A 21,815-nucleotide genomic window follows, 5' to 3' on the forward strand; every position below is an offset into this window, starting at 1 on the left:
AAGGCTTAGAAACAAGCAGGGGAGTGGAGAGGGTGGAGGAAATACACACTTATGCTCCAGCTGACACTAGGTTTTCATTCAATTCTCACGCTAACCCTATAGGATCAGGGTGACCGGTACTCACTGTGGGATTCTAGGGAAGGGGCTGAGTACGGATTCCCAAACTTCCCATTTCCTTAAACAGTCTGCCGCACACATGGGGGCCTCTGCTACTCTAAATGGGGACTTTGGCGACAGTGAAAGAGGCGGCTTCTCTGGGAAGAGGCTGTCCTACGGGGGTAAGGCTTGAGGAGCTCGGACTAAACTGTAGTGCCACTTGTGCTCAGTTGCCTCCTTCTGAGCAGTGCACACACTGCACAACCGTATGCTCAGCCTTGTTCATGATGACAAAAAAATATCTCATCACCCAGATTAGCATCCAGACACTGCTCTGGACATAGCAAGTCATGTGTTTTATTGCAAAGAAAAAGAAGGTGCTATCTAGGCAGTGACTAAGGAACAGAGGACTCAGATTAACCAAAGGTGCAATTCTCTAATTTTGAGAAGATGATGTCCCAGTTTCTGTCTTCTCTCCCTTCCTGTTGGTCAGTCCCAGGAAATCAGCCTGCTTTCTTCCTCATCAGAACTACCACTCCCCACTCAATTTTGGGGTGGCTCTTATTCCTCAAGATGGACAGTAGAATAGAATTCAGCTTCCCTGGGGTGCCTGGGCGGCTCAGTCTGTTTAAACATCTGACTTCAGCTCGCTCATGATCTCACAATTCATGAGTTTGAACCCCGCTTCGGGCTCTGTGCTGACAATGCAGAGCCTGTGTGGGATTCTCTTTCTCTCTCTGTGCCCCTCACTCACTCATGCTCTCTCTCAAAAACAAATTAATTAAAAAAAAATTTTTTTAGGAGCGCCTTGATGGCTCAGTCGGTTAGATGTCTGACTTCAGCTCAGGTCTTATCATGGTTTGTGGGTTTGAGCCCCGCATCAGGCTCTGTGCTAACAACTCAGAGCCTGGAGCCCGCTTTAGATTGTGTCCTGCTCTCTCTCTGCCCCACCCTGACTCCTGCTCTGTCTCTCTCTCTTTTTCTCTCTCAAAAATGAATAAACATTAAAAAAAAATTTTTTTTTTTTTTTTTTTTTAAATTTTTTTTTTTTTTTTAAATTTTTTTTTTTTTTTTTCTTTTTTCAACTTTTTTTTTTTATTTATTTTTTGGGACAGAGAGAGACAGAGCATGAGCGGGGGAGGGTCAGAGAGAGAGGGAGACACAGAATCAGAAACAGGCTCCGAGCCATCAGCCCAGAGCCCGACGCGGGGCTCGAACTCACAGACCGCAAGATCGTGACCTGGCTGAAGTCGGACGCTTAACCGACTGCGCCACCCAGGCGCCCCAAAAATTTTTTTTTTTTTTAAAGAATTCAGCTTCCCTCTTTCAGCCCTTCCGAACTTCTTTGCTGTCTTTGAAGGCAGGCAGGCAGACATCCACCTTAATGAGCTCCAACTCCAAAGGTCACTTTGGGTTATTTCCTCTGTAGAAAACGCCATGAAGCTACTTCTCCATTAGCCCTCGGTTGGGAGCATTTTTTTTTTTAAATTGAATTTATTTATTTATTTATTTAAGCAATCTCTACCCCCAGCGTGGGACTCAAACTCATGACCCTGAGATTAAGAGTCACGTGCTCTTCCAACTGAGCCAGCCAGGCACCCCCTGGCTGGAAGATTGTGGCAATAAAGGGGAGCAGAGCCAGATCTCCCTAACCTGATGCATGCTCTGCTGGCCCAGAATGGTTTTACCTCTCCAGGAACATAACTTGTTTCAAATCTTGTCACAGAGACAAATGTATAAGGCAAATGCTGGTAAGGAGAGGGAATGGGGATTTGGAGGCTTTGACCTGTATGCCTAAGCAGCTATAAGCCACTGATGCTCTATCAAGGTGCACGGCACGTCATTACTGAGATGCCCTCCTACACAGCAGCCCACTTCAGTACCAAGGGCTCATTTGGGATTTCCAATCTGTACCTCTTCTTCCATGCCAGCTTTTCTCCTTCATTGCCCTCCCCCCCTCCCCCCGGTTGTTAGAACAACATTTTCTTATAGAAAATGAAAGCAGACAAAAGTCCTACTCATCATCCCCTCCAGAGGCAACCACCGTTAATGATTAGGCTTATTTCCTTTCACTCTTTTTTCCACCCATTTATTGAGATCATGTCGTAGAAACAACTGCATATCCTGTTTTAATTTGCTTAACATCAGAAGTACTTTCCCAGATTATCAAAAACTTTTTGTACACATAATTCTAAAGGATCCCTTTGAATATATATACTATGATATATACTATGATTCCCCTAAAGTTGGGCATTCGAAACATTTCCATTTTTTCTAATATGTGATAAGTAAAACTACGAGGAACATCTTGAATACTACTGTAGGCTGGAGTGTGCTGTCCTGAGGCCCTGCACCAGAGAGACACCTTCTTACCTAATGGAAGAGCAGGATTTTTAAATACATTCCCCACTGCGTAGCAAGCATTCCATCGGACTTTCATGGCAGCCTCATTCAGCACAGTAGAGATGAGGGCCTGGATAGACTCCTCAATGATTTCAGCAAACCTGGGCTTTTCTATATGAGACGGTTGCAAAAAATGAAGCAAATTTCCAAGGGCCCGCACTGCGTTGCTTTTTACCTACAATAAAATGTAAAAAAAAGCATTCGAAATCTGCTTTGCCAAAGATATGTTACAGAAAGTATCATTTCAGCTTTAAAAAACCAAGGAGGTCTTGGACAGCTTAAAGTCAGAAAGCCAATGAAAACAGCAGCCTGTAAAAGTGTGGCTTCTTGAAACTCTGCAAGGTCTTATGTGCTGAACAGCCTATGCCATCAGAGAGGTGAGGTCTTCCACAGCTCCTCACTGGTATTTTTGGATTAGACTCCAGAGAGGTCTGTCTTCCTCGTTTTACAGAGACCGTGTGGAAGACCCAGAGGCTACAGGGCAAAGCTGGTTTGCAGCAAGGTGACGAGGAGAGGCGAGGTTTCAAAATTCCAGTCCAGTACTTTTCCATTAGAAAGTCTCTCTCAACCTTCGCAGCACACTAGAATCATCCGAGGAGCTTTCTTTCTCCAAAACCAATTCCCATGCCCTAGTCCCAGAAATTCTGAACAGATTAGTCCACATAGGGCTTCCCAGGTTTTCAGAGTCACTGTACTAAATTAAGCACTCGGTATGGGTCAGGTATCATGCTAGGTACTTTAACACAAGGCATCTCCGAGGCCACTGAGGTAGATGTAATGACTTCCAGGTTCCAGATGAGGAAACAGACCTTCAGAGAAGTTAATGATATACCAAACGTCACCCGGCTACTAAAGGGCAAGCCAGGATTTGAACCATGTCTACCTGACCCTAAAACCCATTTCTATGCTTTTAACTTAGTCTAATGGGAGCTATACAAAGCCAAGGGCTGTTCATTTTTCTGACTTGTCACTTCTACTTAAAGATTTTTTAGAAAAAAACAAAAAAACCAAAAGCAGACTAATATTAAAACAAACACGGACAGATCATGGAGCAGTATGACAAAGAGCATTGATATTTTTCATGACACAGGAGACAGGAAAGAAACTGTACAAGTGTGGAGTAGGCCACATTATACCTGAGTACTCTCTTGATCTCCTTTCAACAGGGATACATTTGGGGGATACAACTATAATACACTAAGTATCTAATGGAGAAATACCAGGCTTTGCTGTGGGTCTACCTTGTCTTTATCCCTGGACGCTTCTATAGCTGATCGCAACATCTTCAAGAGCAGGAGACCAGAGAACTCTTCCTGGAAACTTGGGTCTGGGGTTTCCCTGTTCCATCCAAAGCAGACAAAACACGTTAAAAGTTAAAACTCAGTTAAATATATACATATACACAGGCATTCACTTAGTAGAACTATAAAAATGTGGGAAAACAGCTCAACAAATCTGTTCCGATTATATCAAGAACTTAAAAGTTTATACCTTTTGACCCAGTAGGCCCACATCTAGGAATGTGACCAAAAGGTGTATCTTGAAATAAAGATTTTATGTACAAAAATGTTCATTGGTTAGAAAAGCCTAAGATAATGCACATGTTTGGTAACGGAGTGGTTAAATAATCACTTCATAGTGGTGATTATGTAATAGTAATGAACAATTTATAAAAAGCCAGCAGAAGTTGGGAGGATGCTTAGACATGCTGTATGGGAGAACTAAGCAATGATAAGCAGGGCACTAGTACATGAGGGACAATAGCTGCCTCTAGGGAGGAAGGTTTTATACTGGTGACCCCTTTTGTATTGTTTCAATTTTTTTATTGCTCTTAAAAATTACAAATTTGATATTTAAAGAGTAGTGCGACCTATATTATGGTTTTGAATTTCTACTTTAGTATTTTCCACATTTTCTATAATGTGGATACGTTACTTATATCAGCATACAGTATTAAATACACACACACAAACACATACATGTATATATAAAGAACGACTTACTAATCTCATTACTTGAAGGAGAATAAAACACAACAAAGCATGAAGACTGACTACACGATATGGGAGAATTACTGTTCTTTTATAGTAGAGATCAAAGATACCCTCCTGGGACCTCAACCTCAGAAGTCACCCAGGGGAAATGAGCTGAGTCACCTACATGTTGACAATCAGAGTGTCTGTCAAGTTGCCCAGGGACCAGGCTGCTTTGGCCCGGACATTCAGAGATTTGTCTTGAAGTGACATCAATACTGCATTCGCTGTGTCTGCAACAAATATGACATCCTGTAAGAGAAAATAAAACACTGTAGTTACTTTGGGAGCTCACACAGCTGCCTTAGAAATTCTGAAATTTATTTTCAGACAATGATATAAGCCTTTACCACAATTTCTATTTGAAAATCAAAATTTATTTACTCAATTTACTATTCTACTTATTATAATGTGGACACTCATTAAAACCCCACGGGAAGGTCTTCTGGGATTCTGGTATGTGCCACGCACACCCGTGGGGCCTATGGATTTTGCTCTTGTTGAACATCTTATAACTTGGTCTGCGACAGTGATCCATGAAATCTGTGCTTAGACTGATTTCCACCTTGGGAAATGACACTGCCAATGAAATGCATTTCTAAAACACATCCTATTCATTACACACTTCACAGTGAGATGTCACAACTAAGAGTGAAAAAGAAATTCATTCGCTTCTTAGCAAAAATTCTACATCAGCTTTCTAAATTATTATTATCCCATGGCAATATCCCACTTCCTTTTTTTTCAATTATTCATTAATGTAAATCTAGGGTCCTGGGCAGTGTGCTAAATAATTAGAAATAAATGAACTTACAGGCATTACCGTATTTTAGTAGCAATTAAAGAAACTAAGAGCAATTTGGTGTCCCTTACTGTCCAACTCAGAAGCTCTGTATGCACCCAAATCAACACTGCCCTGGCCTATCACAGAGGCAGAGAAGGGCTGTGCAGGCTCGCTCTGACCTGTCTGAGACAGGGGAAAAGCACATAGACTCCAAGGGCCCGCGAGGTCGCTGCTTTCACTAGACGGTTCTTGCTGTCGTTCAGCCCAAGCAGCATGGTGATGCACAGGATCTGCCTGTCGCTCTGTAGTGAGAAAGGTGGGTGGAGGGAAAGTGAGAAAGAAAGAACCATGAGCCACTGTCCTCAACACGCGACTGGGACGTGTCTGCATCTGAACACAAGGGAGACCTTGAGGCTACCTTAGCAGAGAGCAGAGGGGCAACACGGATCCAGGTATTGGGTGAGTGCCTGCTTGGTGCTAGGCACACACAGCACCTGTGACCATTAACCTTTCCCACTGTGTGAGTTAGGTCACCGTGTTCTCCTACTTCCTGAAAGCAGCCTCTTTATAAAAGCTAATTCATGCAAATGCCACTGAGGACTAAAGAAGGGGAGCAGCCTGAATATACATGTGGTGGGCACTGGCCAAGTACTGCTCACACTTCGTATTATTCCTCACATCGTGCCCCTTTTATAGATGAGAACACTCAGGTTAGAGATGTTAAGAAAATCAGGGAGTGGAGTGGAAGAGATAAACCCAGGTCCTCCTAACTCTTGGTTTTGAGTCTTTCTGAAACGTCTCTTCCAAGCCTCCTCCCTCACCTGCCCTCCGAGGACAGGGAGGAAAGGCTCCCCTGAGACATTAAGACTTGAAGTGTTTCCACCGCCCTCACCCCACACTCAAGCCAGGGATGACGCTGAATACTGGCTCAAGATGACAACGAATCTGAATCAAACTCAAGCTCTGCTGCTCGGGGGCACCACGTAAGGTGAGAAAACACTCCTGGAGTTACCGGCAGGCTGCTGAAGGCTTCGGGCAGGATGGAAGAGAGGGCATCACAGGTGCTCGCCTGCAGGGTCGGGTGCTCTGAGTTCTGCAGGGCTCTGGGCAGAGGGCCGTTTAGCATCATCGTCCAGAACATCACCACCTGGATCAGGGGCACAGTTACAGCTGTGGCCCCAGACACTACAGCAGAACCAACCTGCCGCTAAGACTACCTCAGGTGGCCCTAGTAATGCAACGTTCTTTAAAGCAGTAGCCTTCGGGGTGCCTGGGTGGCTCAGTTGGTTAAGCGTCCGACTTCAACTCAGGTCACGATCTCGTGGTCTGTGAGTTCGAGCCCCGCATCGGGCTCTGGGCTGATGGCTCAGAGCCTAGAGCCGGCTTCGGATTCTGTGTCTCCCTCTCTCTCTCTCTGCCCCTCCCCCGTTCATGCTCTGTCTCTGTCTCAAAAATAAATAAATGTTAAAAAAAAAATTTAAAGCAGTAGCCTTTTGTCAATGCTTCCGCTAGTCCTTGCACAGCAGGGGAAGGAGCTTTAGAAAACAATTGCAGGGGTGCCTGGGTGGCTCAGTCGGTTAAGCCTCCAACTTTGCCTCAGGTCACGATCTTGTCTTTCCCGAGTTCAAGCCCCACATCGGGCTCTGGGCTGACAGCTCAGAGCCTGGAGACTGCTTTGGATTTTGTGTCTCCCTCTCTCTCTGCCCTCCCCTGCTTGTGCTCTGTCTCTCTCCTTCTCTCAAAAATAAGTAAATATTAAAAAAATTAAAAGAAAAAAAAGAAAACAATGACTGCATCCTTCCACTTTATGAACTAGGAAACAGCTGGCTATAGCTAGGTGGCCGGAGTGATGGGAGTGATGATGATCATGAGGAAGGGCAGGGGGTGATGGTGGTAACAGCGGCCATGGCTCGTGTTTTCCAGAAAGCCTCTCACACACCAGGCACTGCTCTAAGCTTTACACATATCTACCCATTTCAATCCTCAGTACAACTAAAGGAAGTATGTGTCATTATCTCCATTTTCACACAAGGAAACTGAGGCACAAACATATGGTGTAACTTGCTAGTGGGCATTAGGGCCCTGCACAGCCCAGAGGCCATGTGCCAGAGTCTAAAGAGCACCAGATCCAGAGGCAGAGCTGGGGCTGAATCCTTCAGTGGCTGTTTCCCATCTCTGCAACCTTGGGCAAGTCCCTGAACCTAAGTATTGATTCCTCTTCAGTAACACAGGGTGAAGATGTCTACTTGGCAGAGTCTTGGTGACAGTAAAATGTAACACTGTGTGTCAAGTTCCTTGCACAGTGTCAGGTGCACAGTGGAGACTCTTAAATTGAGCACTGGGCTCTCTTGTGGGTACTATGAAGATTTACCTTTTTTTTTTTTTTTAATCTTTATTTATTTTTGAGAGAGAGACAGAGTGTGAGCAGGGGAGGAGCAGAGAGAGAGGGAGACACAGAATCCGAGGCAGGCTCCAGGCTCTGAGCTGTCAGCACAGAACCCGATGTGGGGCTTGAACTCACAAACTGAGATCATGACCTGAGCTGAAGTCGGACGCTCAACCGACTGGGCCAGCCAGGCGCCCCTACCTCACTTTTATTAAAGCTCTCAAGGCAGGCATCTGAAGAGTACCTTGAACCGTTTCTTTCCCATGCTTTCTAAAAATCCTAGGATTTCAGGTGCATTTGCAACTGTCTGTGGTTTTGGAGTCTCTACTTTCTGCCCCACGGATTTAGTCCCAAGTTTTGCCATGTGTCCCACACATCAATTCTGTCCTCCCCTAAATCCTAGTTTCTAGAAACCCAATCTGGGCCTTCCCCACCCCAAACCAGAAGACTTTAGACAGGTATGCTTGCCAGCCTCCAACATGACCCATACGGATTCTTGTCTCCTAATGTTAAGGAGGTGGCCCCCCACCTAGCCCCTGTCCAGGCTGACCTGTGTAACCAGTAGAGTGCTATGGAAATGACAGTGTGAAACTTCCAAAGCAAGGGTGGGATGCCTGGGTGGCTCAGTTGGTTAAGTGTTCAATTCTTGATTTCAGTTCAGGTCATGATCTCACAATTCATGAGTTCGCGCCCCAAGTCAGGCTCCGCGTTGATAATGAGGAGCTTGCCTAAGATTCTCTCTCCCCCTCTCTCTGCCCCTCCCCTGCTTATGTGTTCTCTCTCTCAGAATAAATAAATAAACTTAAAAAAAAAAAAACCCAAAACGAGGTTATAAGAACACAGGGGTGGGGCGCCTGGGTGGCTCAGTCGGTTGGGCGACCGACTTTGGCTCAGGTCATGATCTCGCGGTCCGTGAGTTCGAGCCCCATGTCGGGCTCTGTGCTGACAGCTCAGAGCCTGGAGCCTGTTTCGGATTCTGTGTCTCCCTCTCTCTCTGACCTTCCCCCATTCATGCTCTGTCTCTCTCTGTCTCTAAAATGAATAAACGTTAAAAAAAAAAATTAAAAAAACAAAAAACAAAAAAAAAAACCACAGGGGTGCCTTGGGTGGCTCAGTCGGTTAAGCGTCTGATTTCAGCTTAGGTCATGATCTCACGGTTTGTGGGTTTGAGCCCCGCGTCAGGTTCTGTGCTGACAGCTCAGAGCCAGGAGCCTGCTTTGGATTCTGTGTCTCCCTCTCTCTCGGCCCCTCCCCTCCCTCACACTGTGTCTCTCTCTCTCTCTCAAAAATAAATAAACATTTAAAAAAAAAAAAAAAAGAACACCACAGCTTCTGTCTTGCTCTGTCTTGATTCTCTTGCTATGGGGGAAGCCAGCTGCCATATCCACAGGACACTTAAGCAGCCCTCTGGAGAGTTCCTTGTGGGAAGGAAGTAAGAGAGGCCTGCTGCCAAAAGCCAGCACTAACTTGCTAGGTATGTGAGTGAGCTGTGTTGGAAGAAGATCCTCAAACCCCTGTCAAGTTCAGTTGACTGCAGCCCCTGCCAGCATCTTGACTGCAAGCTCAGAAGGACAAAGCTAAGCTACTCCCAATTCCTGAGCCACAGAAACTATGTGAGAGAATATATATTGTTGTAAGATGCTAAGTGTTTTGGCTAATTTACTACTCAGCAACTGACAAGTAATATAGAAAGTATATCTCTTTTTTACAAATGAAAAAACCTGAACGTGATGCCTACAGTCATTTGACCAGCAGGGGGAGAAGTCCAGGTGCAAACCCAGGTCTGTCTGAGCAAAGTTCAACTCCTCTCCCTGTGAACGGTGACGTTTCAGCTTGAGTGGCAGTCTCAGGAAAGGACTAGGGCTAGATATTCTTAATTGCTTGCAGGGATGATGGAAATTGCAAAGGGAAAAGAATGGGCAGGATGAGGAGGGCAGAAGGTAAAAAACACCACTAATGTTGAGTTGACTTTGCTTTTGGCACCAAGTAGAAGCCCTTTTTGGTAGGGTCACGTGTTCCTCCTCCAAAGAACTGGCGCAGTATGGAGACAACAGAAACAACCTAAGGTCACAGGAATTTTCTAGGAATCCTGGAGCGGGGTGGTGAGGGAGTTAAGGGAATCAACATCTATCAAGCACCTACTATTTGCCAGCAGCTTTACATTTTATTCAATCTAGTTACAGATTATTATTCCTCTTTATGAGGAAACTGTGCTCACACATCCATTAATGTGCTCCCTACATTTGCTCTCATGTCTTCGGATCCCAAATCCTTGGCTCTTCCCACCATTCTAGTCTACCTCTTGGGCAGGATGAGGAACCACACGAGGTTTTATGCGAAAGAAATACTGGTTTTTCAATTGCTGGCTGTACGTTGCACATAATCCGACCACATACTGAACTGCAAATAACAGAAATGCAAATAAATCTTATTCATGCTAGTCTCCTGTCATCACATATCATTAGCTGTAGTTTTTGACACTGGAAGAAACTACACAGTTTATTTCACTTCATCACTGAGCCTCACAACTGACTGCAGCACTAGGAGAGCACTGAACAACGTGTACTTACCACAGTGACTGGCACTCTCTGGTCAGGAGCTATGGTAGAATCTGGTTTATACTGCTGTATTAAGCCTGTCCCCAGTTCTTCCAGAAGCTGCCAAGGCAAAAGAAATATAGATTATCAAAGCAGATTTGATAATCCGAATTACGAAGGCAGAAGACCTCACTTGTTTGGAGACGACCTCAAATCAAAGGGAAAAATAGTTTCCAACCGAATTTTCTTTCTTCTTTCAGTAATTCTGACATCAGAGGCATTCTTTCAGGAGCAAAACCACCAGAAACATATTGTTTATTTATTATCAAATGAATTCTTGGGTTTCTCTGGCGAGCTGAAAATGAAGGAATGTATGACTTTCCCTACCTGATACCCCTTTAAGAAACCTCAGAACTGACAGACATAGAACAGAGGGAAGAACATAAAGGAAGAGAAGAAAATAGCAGGTGGCTTTTCATCAAAGTTACCTTTGCTCCATGAAGCTGAATAGACGGATCTGCTTCCCCCATGCACTTGCAAATCACCTCTCCAAGCTCCATTAAGTACACTTGAGCCATTGAAAAGTAGCCCTTGGCCAGATGAGCTAACACCTGCAAAGAGAACAGAGGAATAACCTCAAGACCTAAATGCAGGGCTGCAATATCCAGAAAAGTGTTTTAATATTTCAGAAATCACTCACATTTAACAAGGGGTAGGCAGGAATCTGATGTTGAATGAAATGAACAACCATAATCTTTATTTTATGACTGAAATCAGTTAACTCTATCATGTAACTTCACGGTGCTTTATAATTTTTGAAATGTGTTTCATTAAGGTTGTCAATACTATTCAAGCCTGGGAACAATTTTCTGAGGCAGGTACTAACTGAATATTTCAGCTAAAGAAGCTAAGGCTAAAAAAGTTAAAGGTTCAAGGACATGTTTAATATCAACCGCACAATCAGCAGCAGAGCCCAGAACCAAACCCATGTCTCAGATCACAGCTGAGTACCAAAGTAGCAAATAAATTAATCTAGGGTTGTTTTCTTCCTGTTGTCTCTAAGCAGACAGAAGATGGAAGAGAAGTTATGGAGAATTAAATATTGAAAGTCTCAGAAATCAAAGCTTAACTGTACAACGTCTTTCAGAATTACTATATAATCCAGCATACCCAACCTGTCACATAAAAACTATGGTCACTAAAGTGACGCAACAAAAAGGAATAAATGTGACATTTACAACCAAGTCTTCTCCTAACCGCTGCCAAAACCAAAACAACAAAGCACTCACACCTAAAGCACAGCTAACACCACTGACCTGCGGCTCAGTTATATGTTATTTTCATAGACTCACTCCTCACAATCAATCAATACTTTGAAAGAAGAGTGATTACTTCCATTCTAAAAATGAGGAAACCTCCTACCTGTAAGGCCTCCAATCGCATGGGGGATGGTTCATAGATGCTCCCCGTTGCACAGCCAGCATCACTACTGGAACAGGACTCCTCCTTGGGCAGTACAACAGTGGAAATGCAAAGTCGGATGAGCCAGCAAGGCTCTGAAGACCCCTTAGGGGAGCTAACTGAAGCCTCTTCCAAAAAGGGTCCCGAGGGGGCTTTCTTCCACCAATCAGGAGCGCTGAGGTGAGGAGTTGCCGAATTGCTATTGCTGAGTCCAGAAGAGCAGGGCTGTTGTAAAAGGAGCTGGACTTCAGGTAGAGGCGCGTGAGTGGACACTATGGCTCCCAAGAGAGTGAGGCTTGACACGCGAACATTCACATCTGTCAAAGTTGATGGGAATCACTATCACTGTGGGAACAGCTATCGCAAGGATCACAATTATTCCCGCAGACAATGAAGAATGATGGCGTCCTTGTGTAACCTGAATCCAATGAAACCTCCAGACCCAACTTCCAGTTTATAGAAATACATGGGACAGAAACAGAATTTAAACAACACTGTAGGGGTGCCTGGGTGGCTCAGTCGGTTAAGCGGCTGACTTCGGCTCAGGTCATGATCTCGCGGTCCGTGAGTTCGAGCCCCGCGTGGGGCTCTGTGCTGACAGCTCAGAGCCTGGAGCCTGTTTCAGATTCTGTGTCTCCCTCTCTCTGACCCTCCCCTGTTCATGCTTTGTCTCTCTCTGTCTCAAAAATAAACGTTAAAAAAAAATTAAAAAAAAAAAAAAAAAACAACACTGTAAAGAACCTATCTGGCAAACTGAGAAGGTAAAACAGGCTTTAAGACAACGGTCTTGGACTTTTCCCCAAATCAGCGTGGTGAAAGAACAAAAGGGTGATGGGACTACTCTAGATTAGAAGAGACTAAGCTGACATAATGACATGAAATGCATGAACCAGGAATGAACCCAAGTCCTCACAAAAAGGGAGGGAAGACTTTTTGAGACATATGGTGGAATGTGAATGTGGAGTAGATATGAAACAGTATTACGGAATTGATGTGGATTTCTTAGGTGTGAGAATGGGGATGTGTTTTTTAGGAAATTGTCTTTGTTCTTGTAAGATGCATGCTGAGGTATTCAGGATGAAATATCATGTCTGGAGTTTACTTTCTTTTTTAAAATTTTTTTATTAAAAAAAATTTCTTTAACATTTATTTATTTTTGAGAGACAGAGCACAAGCAGGAGAGGGGCAGAGAGAGAGGGAGACAGAGAATCCAAAGCAGGCTCCAGGCTCTGAGCTGTCAGCCCGGAGCCCGACGTGGGGCTCGAATTCACAAACAGCGAGATTGTGACCTGAGCCGAAGTCTGACACTTAACCGACTGAGCCACCCAGGCGCCCCAGAAGTTTACTTTCAAATGGTTCAAAAATATACCTATTTATACACACATATGTATACACACGTACACAGATACATACATGCAGAGACAAAGCAAATATGACAAATGTTAATAACTGTTAAGTCTAGGTAGAGATATGCACATGTTCACTGTACTATTCTTTCAAGTTTCTGAGGGTTTGACCATTTTATTCATGAAAATGCTGAAAGACAAAGCCAGACACTTGGGAGGGACGTGAGACATGGTCCGCTCCTCTCAGTTTACAGATGAAGAAAAGCTGGTGCAGCGGAATGAGCAGGGGACTGAGCCCAAAGACTTGAGTTGTTTCAATCTTACTTCTGCCACTGACATGAGAGATGTCAAAGGCAAGATTTATCTTTCTGGGTCCCATTTTACACATTGGTGAAACAAGTGAACTGGACCGTGATGTCCAGTGATACATGTGTATACATCATCATCTCCTTTAAGCCTTATAAAAATCTTCCGAGGTAGGTCAACGTCTTCCTGTTAGGAGGAAATGACGGTTCTGACAGAGCCACAGTTATGAGATGGAGGAAATGGGAATGGGCTGCAGACCCTCAGCCTGACTCCAGGTTTAGTACCCCTCCCATGACGTCACAGAAACATCACTGCCTCCTTCAAGAACTCTGACTGAAAAACTTATCAGAATGTGGTCTGGTAACAGACCACATAGTACTTTCACTGCCTGCTTGCTAGCAAAAGAAAAACAAATGTTCTCTAGGCAAATGTTTATAGCACAGATATATCACGTGTGGGAGTAAGTCAGGAAATAACAAGAAATAAGACTCTGCAGTAAGTGGGGGAGTTGAGGTTCTGGAATTTTATCTAAACTGCAGAGGAGATAATCTTACAGCAGTTATGTTTTATATTCGTTTTTCTTTCCAAAAAGAGGATGATGTCTATGTGATTGTCCACCCATCCTTACTTCTGCCTTAAGGATAGAAACTACGTATTGTGTACCAGAGCACTGCCCCCCCATCCACCCCCCCGCCCCCCCAGCGCCGGCCCCCTGCACTTGGCTCAACCAGAACTCTAAAGTCACTACACTGCAGCAGCAAAGAACCACTAATCTTTACAATTAATTCTCCAGCTCACTTCTTCCAGGTGTCCACTGGGGCTTCTGGGGTCAAAAGCAGGCTTCTAGCAATAGCTGCTTTCCCCGAAAACTTGAGAATGAGTAGAGATATCTTAGAGCTGTAAAAATGCTCTCAATATTTTTAAAACTAATAATCTAGATTTGATTGATACAAAAAAGCAATCGATTTTAAACTACCACCAACCTTTGTGGCGGATATAAGGCTTTATCTGGTTCCAGACTTTGGTCAACAGGCTGAGTTTCAGACGGTTGTAAGGTGAATTTGATACTAAATTTGCAAGGCACTGCAAAAGACAAGAATAGCCCATCAATAGGCCTGATTAAGCCACAGCACAGACACAAAATGTTATAGCACTTAATTAAAAAAGAAAAATCTATGAAGACTCATTTGAAAATCAGTTTCTTTTTTGTCCTTTTTTTAGGGGACTTGCACTTGTGTTCTCATTGGTACAACTTAATACTAAAAATATGGGAGTATTTTTAGTAAATCATTTATTTGGATATACAAAGAGTGTAGGTAAGATCAAGCGAGGAGGCACAATAGGCTAGCTTTTTTTTTTTTTTAATAGAATAGCTTTAAATAAAATAGGATAACTTTAAATAAAATTGTTACTTCTATTCTTAAGTCAAATTACTTTTGGACAATGTAAAACATTATACAAGATCGAAACAGAGAAAACCCATCCAGAACCCGTTGATAACTTGGCATGCTTACCTTAATTATCTGAGTGAGGGTCTGTGAGGATGACTCCGCCACCAAAGCTAACAAAAGACATCTGTGTAACTCTCTAATGCTGGATGCGATCATCACGGAGAAGGGAGTAAAAGCCCTTCTGTGGTCACTGGTGTCTTCAGCAACAGAAAGAAACTGCTTTGAGCCTTCCAAGATGGTGGATAAAACTTGCAGAGCACACGCACGTGTCTGAAATTTCAGAATGATTCACCTTGATTAGTTAATAATCAGGAGTCAAATCCTCTTCTTCCTATTTTTGTTTTTAATTTTTGAAGTATTCAGGATCATTTTAATTAGAAAATTAGAGGCATTAAGATTATCTATCAGGTCCTAAAAGTAGCCATGAACTAGGCCACTTGCACCCTCACTTTAAAAAAACTTCTAACACATTGCTGTTAGGTTTTCTTACAGGAAGGAGTAAGTCTAAGCTACATGATAATATAAAACCCTGAAATCATGAACATGAGAATAACTTAAAAGATTAGAAGTCTAGTTTATTCAAGCATAAGGCCAAGTAAAAAGAGAGAACTAAATAGCTCGTGGGGTAGGAAAAAAAATACCCAAGTCTAGAGTCTGTTTCACACTAAACATGCGACACTGAAGCATCCATGAGTGCTCGAAGTTAATTAAACAGTATATTACGAACTTTGTGCACATTCAAGTTGGCAGGCATCATTATTGATCCAACTTTTCAGAAATAGTCTTAGGTACAGAAAATAATACTGCCTGTAGTGAGAGTCTTTGATAATCAAAGAAAGGAAAACTATTAACTATAACCTTATGGAAGGAAAGGAAAATATGTGCACCTTTGTCAATGGTCTGCTGTACTTGTCAGGAAAAGTGTCAATGAAGCAAAATTTTGTTTATAAGATTAAAGGATTACTTTCAATTGGTACTCTGATGATTCCGTGGTATTAAAAATCAGGAAAGAGGGGAGCCTGGGTGGCTCAGTCAGTTAAGCATCTGAATCTTGGTTTCGGCTCAGGTCATGATTTCGCAGTTGTGGGACTGAGTCCCACATCTCTCTCCCTCTCTCTCTGCCCCTGTCCTGCTTGTACACACTCTCTCTCAAAATGACTAAATAAACATTAAAAGCAAGCAAACAAAAAATCAGGTAAGAAAAAAATAAAAAGAAAGCCAATTTAACCATAATGGAATGCAGGTGATAAATGTAGGACCAGTTACATAATACTGTACCCTCTTTGGCCAGCCCCCCAAAATACCAACTAAATACTTCCAGATATTTTAAAAGCTGGGAATCAACATTATAATTCTAATCTAAATATTTGCTCACCATGAAGCATATCTGAGTTTGGTGTGAAAAAGGTTCTCCAGAAAATCTTCAACTATATCATCTCCAAGTAACTAAGGAATAAATCATTTCTGCGCATCTTTTGTAGAGTGGGCTCACATACAAAAAACTAAAGATTTACCGCTCTGAGAATAAATTTGTAGTATGACAATATAAGTCTTCAGAATCAAGCATAATCATTTAAGTTAGGAAGCTGACAATGTATTAGGAAATTCTGTGTGTGTGTGTGTGTGTGTGTGTGTGTGTGTGTGTGTGTATGGGTGGGGGGGGGGAGAGAGAGAGAGAGAGAGAGAGAGAGAGAGAGAGAGAGAGAAACAGCAAGCGAGAAAGAACTCAAGTCACAAGTCAGCTGACCCAACAAAAACTTAGGTAAGGGGCTGCCAAACTTTTTCTGCAAAGGACCAGTAGCACCTACTTTGTATTTTAGACTTTGTAGGCCACAGTCTCTGTTGCAACCACTCAGCCATGACAAGACAGATGCTAAATAAAGAATAAATATGATTATGTTCCAATAAAATTTTACTTATGGACAATGAAATCTGAATTTCATATAATTTTCACACGGCATGAAATACCATTTTAAAAAGTTTTTTTTTAACAACAATTTAAAAGTATAAAAGTATTCTTAGCTCATGGGTCATACAGAAACATAGTTTGCCAACCCCTGATTAGATGGCGGGTCTGAAAAAAGGTATGCTATGCTGAACCTCCATTTCTTTACAAGGTAGTTAAAAAATCATGATTCCCACAGGTGACAAAGCAATTACAATTTAAAACCAACTTGTGGAAAGAAATGAACTGATACTCAAAAGCCAAAAGTTTTTAGCCTCATTAACTTTGGTACCCTAAGAGGTAAAAGTATCCATGACTATCACAAATGAAAACAAAAGGAAAGGTCACTGAAATATATCACCGAGGTAGGAAATCTATGAAAAATATAATACTATATCACATGATATTTCTCAAAGGTCTGATTTAATTTCCTTTAAACCTTGTTTAATAGATCTCTGTTGCTAAAAAAAAAAAAAGCTACTTATGACACTGAATTGTTCAAGTTCTGCTTCACTGATTCTTACATCAATATTTAATATACTGTTTACCAGTTCTGATCAGCACTTTCAGCAGAAATTACTGATGTGCAAGCAAATCTTAAGAGGGGCAGCTCTCCAGAGAACTCATTTTGTTAAGTTTTTATTGTCTGAATATTTACAATGATGGATGAAGACTTTTCAATCTGATAAGCATCAGTGTGCTCTGTTTCACCAGGGGGTAGTTTCACTTCCTTGGACATGAAGACTTGTTCAAAGGTAATGAAACAGGAAAACACTTTCCCCTTTTCGCTACTTATGGATGTGGCAGAAATGTTTGCAGAGGTAGCTCAGTTAGTCCTTAGTTTTTCCTTTTTTATGTTTGGTCTCAATCTTTCTGGGAGGATGATAAAGAAGTCATGGCTGGGAGTGGGTAGCAGTGAGGTTTCAATGTACTTGGTTGTTCCCTTCTTTAGCTTTGTCCCAGGACTGATTATTCTGCACACATGTTCAAGGTTAACTTTATTTGATCACACTCCTAAAGTTGGTTGCCTTTAGGGTGGGGGCATTTGAACACTGTGTCGGGGTCTCTGGATTTGGAGATATGCAAGCCAAGGCCATCTGTTCTTGGTCAGCCATATAAGGGAAAACCCGATTACCTACCAGTCCATGATAGTTACAAACCTGCTTTATTCTCTTTCCTTATAGGGCATTACTCTAGATTTTGATTTGTTTCCACATTTCATAGCTCTCCAAAAGAGAAATAAAAAATCATGAAATTTGAAAATCGGGACAGTTCTCAAGGTACCAAGAAAGTTTGTCCCATAGTTTGTTCCCTAGATCAAGTCTTGCTATAGCCACATAATCTACCTTTTTAACACCCAAAGAAATCCTATAGAAGAAATTCATAAATTAGTCATGGTATTTTTATTGATAATTTGCTCTGTGCCATCTGGAAACATACAGGATGTGCTTTCTGAAGCACATTTCCAACATGTAAAAATATGACCATTTCCCAAGTACTGCCCACTGCCAAATCCTAAAGGAAATTTCTAAGTTTCCTCCTTTGGAATTAATCATTCTAGCATTTCATACTGCAATTTCCTGAAAGTAATCTATTGCCAGTGTTCTGAATGAAGAGTCCAGTCCCCTTCCTTCTGTCCGTTTTTCTTTGGAAAGTTTCTCAGCATATCAGTAAAAACTGTGTTTCCAGTTGAATCTACCCTAGGTCATACCAGAGCTGCCATGAACTTGAAACTGTCATCACTGTGCACTTCAGCAAGATGCACTACTGTCATGTTTCATCCTGACTAAGAGAAACTTCAGGCATCCAACTCTATACTTACAACGAGCCTTTGAGCAGATGACCACTCAGCTTTTACACATGACTGTACCTTTTAATCTAGCTCTGATCAACGATTGCTGCTCCATTGCATTTATGTGAACTTTTAAGTTTTGCACACAACTTTCTAGGAGTCTTTGTAAAAAGTCTCTCTCACTGACATCACCGACCACAACACTTGCTTCTAGCACGTGTCTTGGTGCACAGGGACAGTTTGCAGAGGTGTGTACTAAGGCTCACTGTGGACCATGATCACACTTCTTTACACCTTTCTAACCTAAAACCTGTGACAAAGCTTCTGGCTACAATCATTTCACTTGCCATTACATGGAACTGACAAGTTCTACTCATTACTTTGATCTTTCTAAATCCTACAAATGATGACTGCTTTTCCATTTCTCCAGGACCTTCATGTCCTGGAGCTAGGACATCTCCAGAAGGAAGTTCTATACGTTTCCTTTTCATCACATTTCTTGCATTGCATTCATCAAAGTTAAAGAGCAAGACCATATCTAAAAGGTACCCAAGGCTCCATAGCTCAGGGGTTAGAGCACTGGTCTTGTAAAAGGTACCCAAATCAAGGAGGACCACTTTGCAGCATGTAAAATTTCTCATGGCACTCTAAGGCAAATGTAAACATTAAAAACTATAAAGACATAAACACCATGACACAGATTTCAATCCACTTTCATGAAATCCGACTCCATAACCTCTCTGTACTCATATCCCAAACTCATACGTTCGCTGTCCCCTTGGCTGGGGAGCTGCAGTGCGGGTGGTTTACCTAGCCTGCGACTTGCTCCATAGGACGATCTCCTCAGCTCCTGCCGGCAGCTCCCCGCAGCAGAAAAGCAGAGGCTTTTCTTTTCTTTAATTTTTTATTATTTATTTATTTTTTTGGGGGGGAGGCTTTTCAAATGTATGTATTTTTTAACCTTTATAGTATTTTTCCTTTCACTTACAAGAATGGCTTCAGTACTGACTTATTTGTTACCCCTTATTTTCCATTTTTCTTGCAGGTTCTCATTTGCTACTGATTCAGTTAATCTGAAAATTTCCTGCTGGTATAACTACTCAGGATATTGGATGTTTGAAATTTTTGTGCTTAACTGAGGCCTGTTTATTTTTTTCACCCTGTAAGAGCTTTTGAAGGGTCACCCACAAGTTTTCTTATGTGTTCTTATCATAGACATTTTTCTAAGCTTTACGTATTCTTCGTAACCATTATGGACCAAGATATTCCACTGAGTGTTTAAACTGCTTTTGATTTTTTCCTATTATAAATCCCATGGCAATCAACATTCCCATAAAAGGGAAAGAACCACGGCTGTCTCAGTGCAGCTCCAAAGGGATACAGAGGCTACAAGTCAGTGCACTCAGGCTCCAAGCAAGCCCTAGGCAGCAGGGCCCCTAGTGTGAGCGTTCTCAGCCTGCTACTCACATACGCCCGTGTTCTGTCCTCCTGCCTGTCCTGTGGTTCTCGAGTCAGGAGTTGGATTGTTAGTAATGAGAGCTGTGTTCAGATGAGAACAGATAAGGCAGGGAAAACAACAAAGACTTTCCTGGTATTATGCTCAGAATTTAAGTGCTCTTACCTTTGGAGAAGGATCTTTTAACGTAAGAGTCATCAGGGACACTGACTGAGGGCTTCCAAGCTCAGGTGTATCAGGAACAAAGGCTGACCAGTAGCCATAAAGAACTTTTTTTTCTATTGATTTTATAGTAGAAAGAAAACAAGCTAATGCTCCTTGGCGAACTTTGGCTTGGTAAGACCTATCCAAGAGAAGGAAGAAAAAAAGTCTTTAAAAAATACAAACATGAAATTCTATTTATTCCAGCCAACTCACATGATGCACTGAGAAACTCAACATTCTGAATAAACCCAAAAGTAAATATGCCAACGTGATAGTTGAAAAAATAGTTTTCAAAATGCAATCAAAACATGCTAAAGCAATTTGTTTACATAACAAGTTAATACAGTAAACAATATAAAACACAACTAGACAGAAAATAAGAGGGCAACAGCTTGGCATCAGGAATAGTGAGTATGTGCCAGGCACTGTGCTGAGGCTGGCAGACATAAAGCCCGCCCTGCCCCCAAGGAGCCTGCGAGGGGCAGAGACAGACGGACAGTTAAAGAGATAACTGCAGGGCATTTTGATCGATGCTAAGATGGAGATACATCAAAGGGTCACAAAGAAGGCACCAAAGCCAGAATTGGGGAGCAGGGGTGCTAGTAAGAAAAGGCTTCTCAGAGGACATGATTGCTGAGCTCGTACCAAAGTGGAGTAGTGGTTAATAAGAAGGCACACAAAGTGGAAGAAAATTCCAGGCAGAGGAACAACATGTACAAAGGCAGATGAAGGGGACAAGGCAGATGTAGAGTGACACAAAGCCCAGCATAAATGAATCTTCAAATTAAATCTTGTGTAGCAGTCAGATTTTTAAGCAAAGTTATTAACTTATGTGCACCTGAGATTATAAGGCGTAACAACATAACAAAATACTACTACCTCATTTTACTCTGCATGCCTCCTTCAGCATCCGAATAGTCAGACTCACTACTGCTGACCTTTTTCCAACTGGCAGAACGGAAGGGGGTGGAGACTCGGTCTCTTCCTGCCATGCTGTTTCCCTCTACAGGCAAACTTCGGACTCCCAGGGAGGAGGAGCAGGGAGTGCTCCCCTCACACAGGTTCTCTTTGCCTGAGCCAGTGATGGGGGCTGCTTCTCTTTCACCACTGGATTCTTCCTCTTCCTCTTCTTGATGGATTTTCCTTGATTTTACTTTTGATTTCTTCTTTTTATTCTGATTTTAGGAGCAAATGAAAACATACATATGAGAGCTATTGGTACTTTCTCATTTGATAATTACTAAATATGTCCCCAACATGTAGTCTGAAGAAAGAAGAAAAGAGGAGAGGAGAAAAAAATGGCACTTACTTAATACTCTGTGTGTCAGGTGCTGTGCTAAGTGCTTACACACACCCTACTGGGCTACAGGAAACAAGGCATGACGTATGTACAACAGAGCCATACTGGTAGCCTGGGTTTAAATTCTACCTCTGTGACTGTGGGCAAATCATTTCACCTTCCACTTAGCTTGAAGTTCCTGATCTGTGAGTATAAGGCTAATGCCACTTTCCTTGCACAGTTGTGAAAGCATTCAGCAGCAACAGATTTCAAGTCTATAGAAAATGACTAGAGTGACAATTTTCTCAGTTCTTCCAGATAAGACCCATAGCTAGC

The 21,815-nt window shown here is 42.4% G+C and overlaps 1 protein-coding gene across 4 annotated transcripts in view; it reads right to left on the reverse strand.

Moving 5' to 3' along the window:
* The window catches only part of HEATR6 (HEAT repeat containing 6), a 36,642-nt gene that overhangs the window by 2,213 nt on the left and 12,614 nt on the right, over positions 1 to 21,815 (reverse strand). For all 4 annotated transcript variants that reach the window (XM_058706036.1, XM_058706035.1, XM_058706037.1 and 1 more), the window contains exons 8-19: positions 21,080 to 21,375; positions 20,162 to 20,339; positions 14,867 to 15,073; positions 14,336 to 14,435; positions 11,662 to 12,017; positions 10,728 to 10,850; positions 10,273 to 10,359; positions 6,329 to 6,463; positions 5,496 to 5,618; positions 4,660 to 4,784; positions 3,741 to 3,837; positions 2,470 to 2,674 (exon numbers count right to left, since the gene is read on the reverse strand). In XM_058706036.1, the coding sequence (XP_058562019.1) occupies positions 2,470 to 2,674; positions 3,741 to 3,837; positions 4,660 to 4,784; positions 5,496 to 5,618; positions 6,329 to 6,463; positions 10,273 to 10,359; positions 10,728 to 10,850; positions 11,662 to 12,017; positions 14,336 to 14,435; positions 14,867 to 15,073; positions 20,162 to 20,339; positions 21,080 to 21,375 (2,032 nt within the window). The remainder of the gene's footprint in view (positions 1 to 2,469; positions 2,675 to 3,740; positions 3,838 to 4,659; positions 4,785 to 5,495; positions 5,619 to 6,328; positions 6,464 to 10,272; positions 10,360 to 10,727; positions 10,851 to 11,661; positions 12,018 to 14,335; positions 14,436 to 14,866; positions 15,074 to 20,161; positions 20,340 to 21,079; positions 21,376 to 21,815) is intronic.

This window comes from Neofelis nebulosa, chromosome 16 (genome assembly GCF_028018385.1).
Source record: "Neofelis nebulosa isolate mNeoNeb1 chromosome 16, mNeoNeb1.pri, whole genome shotgun sequence".
NCBI classification, from domain to species: domain Eukaryota; kingdom Metazoa; phylum Chordata; class Mammalia; order Carnivora; family Felidae; genus Neofelis; species Neofelis nebulosa.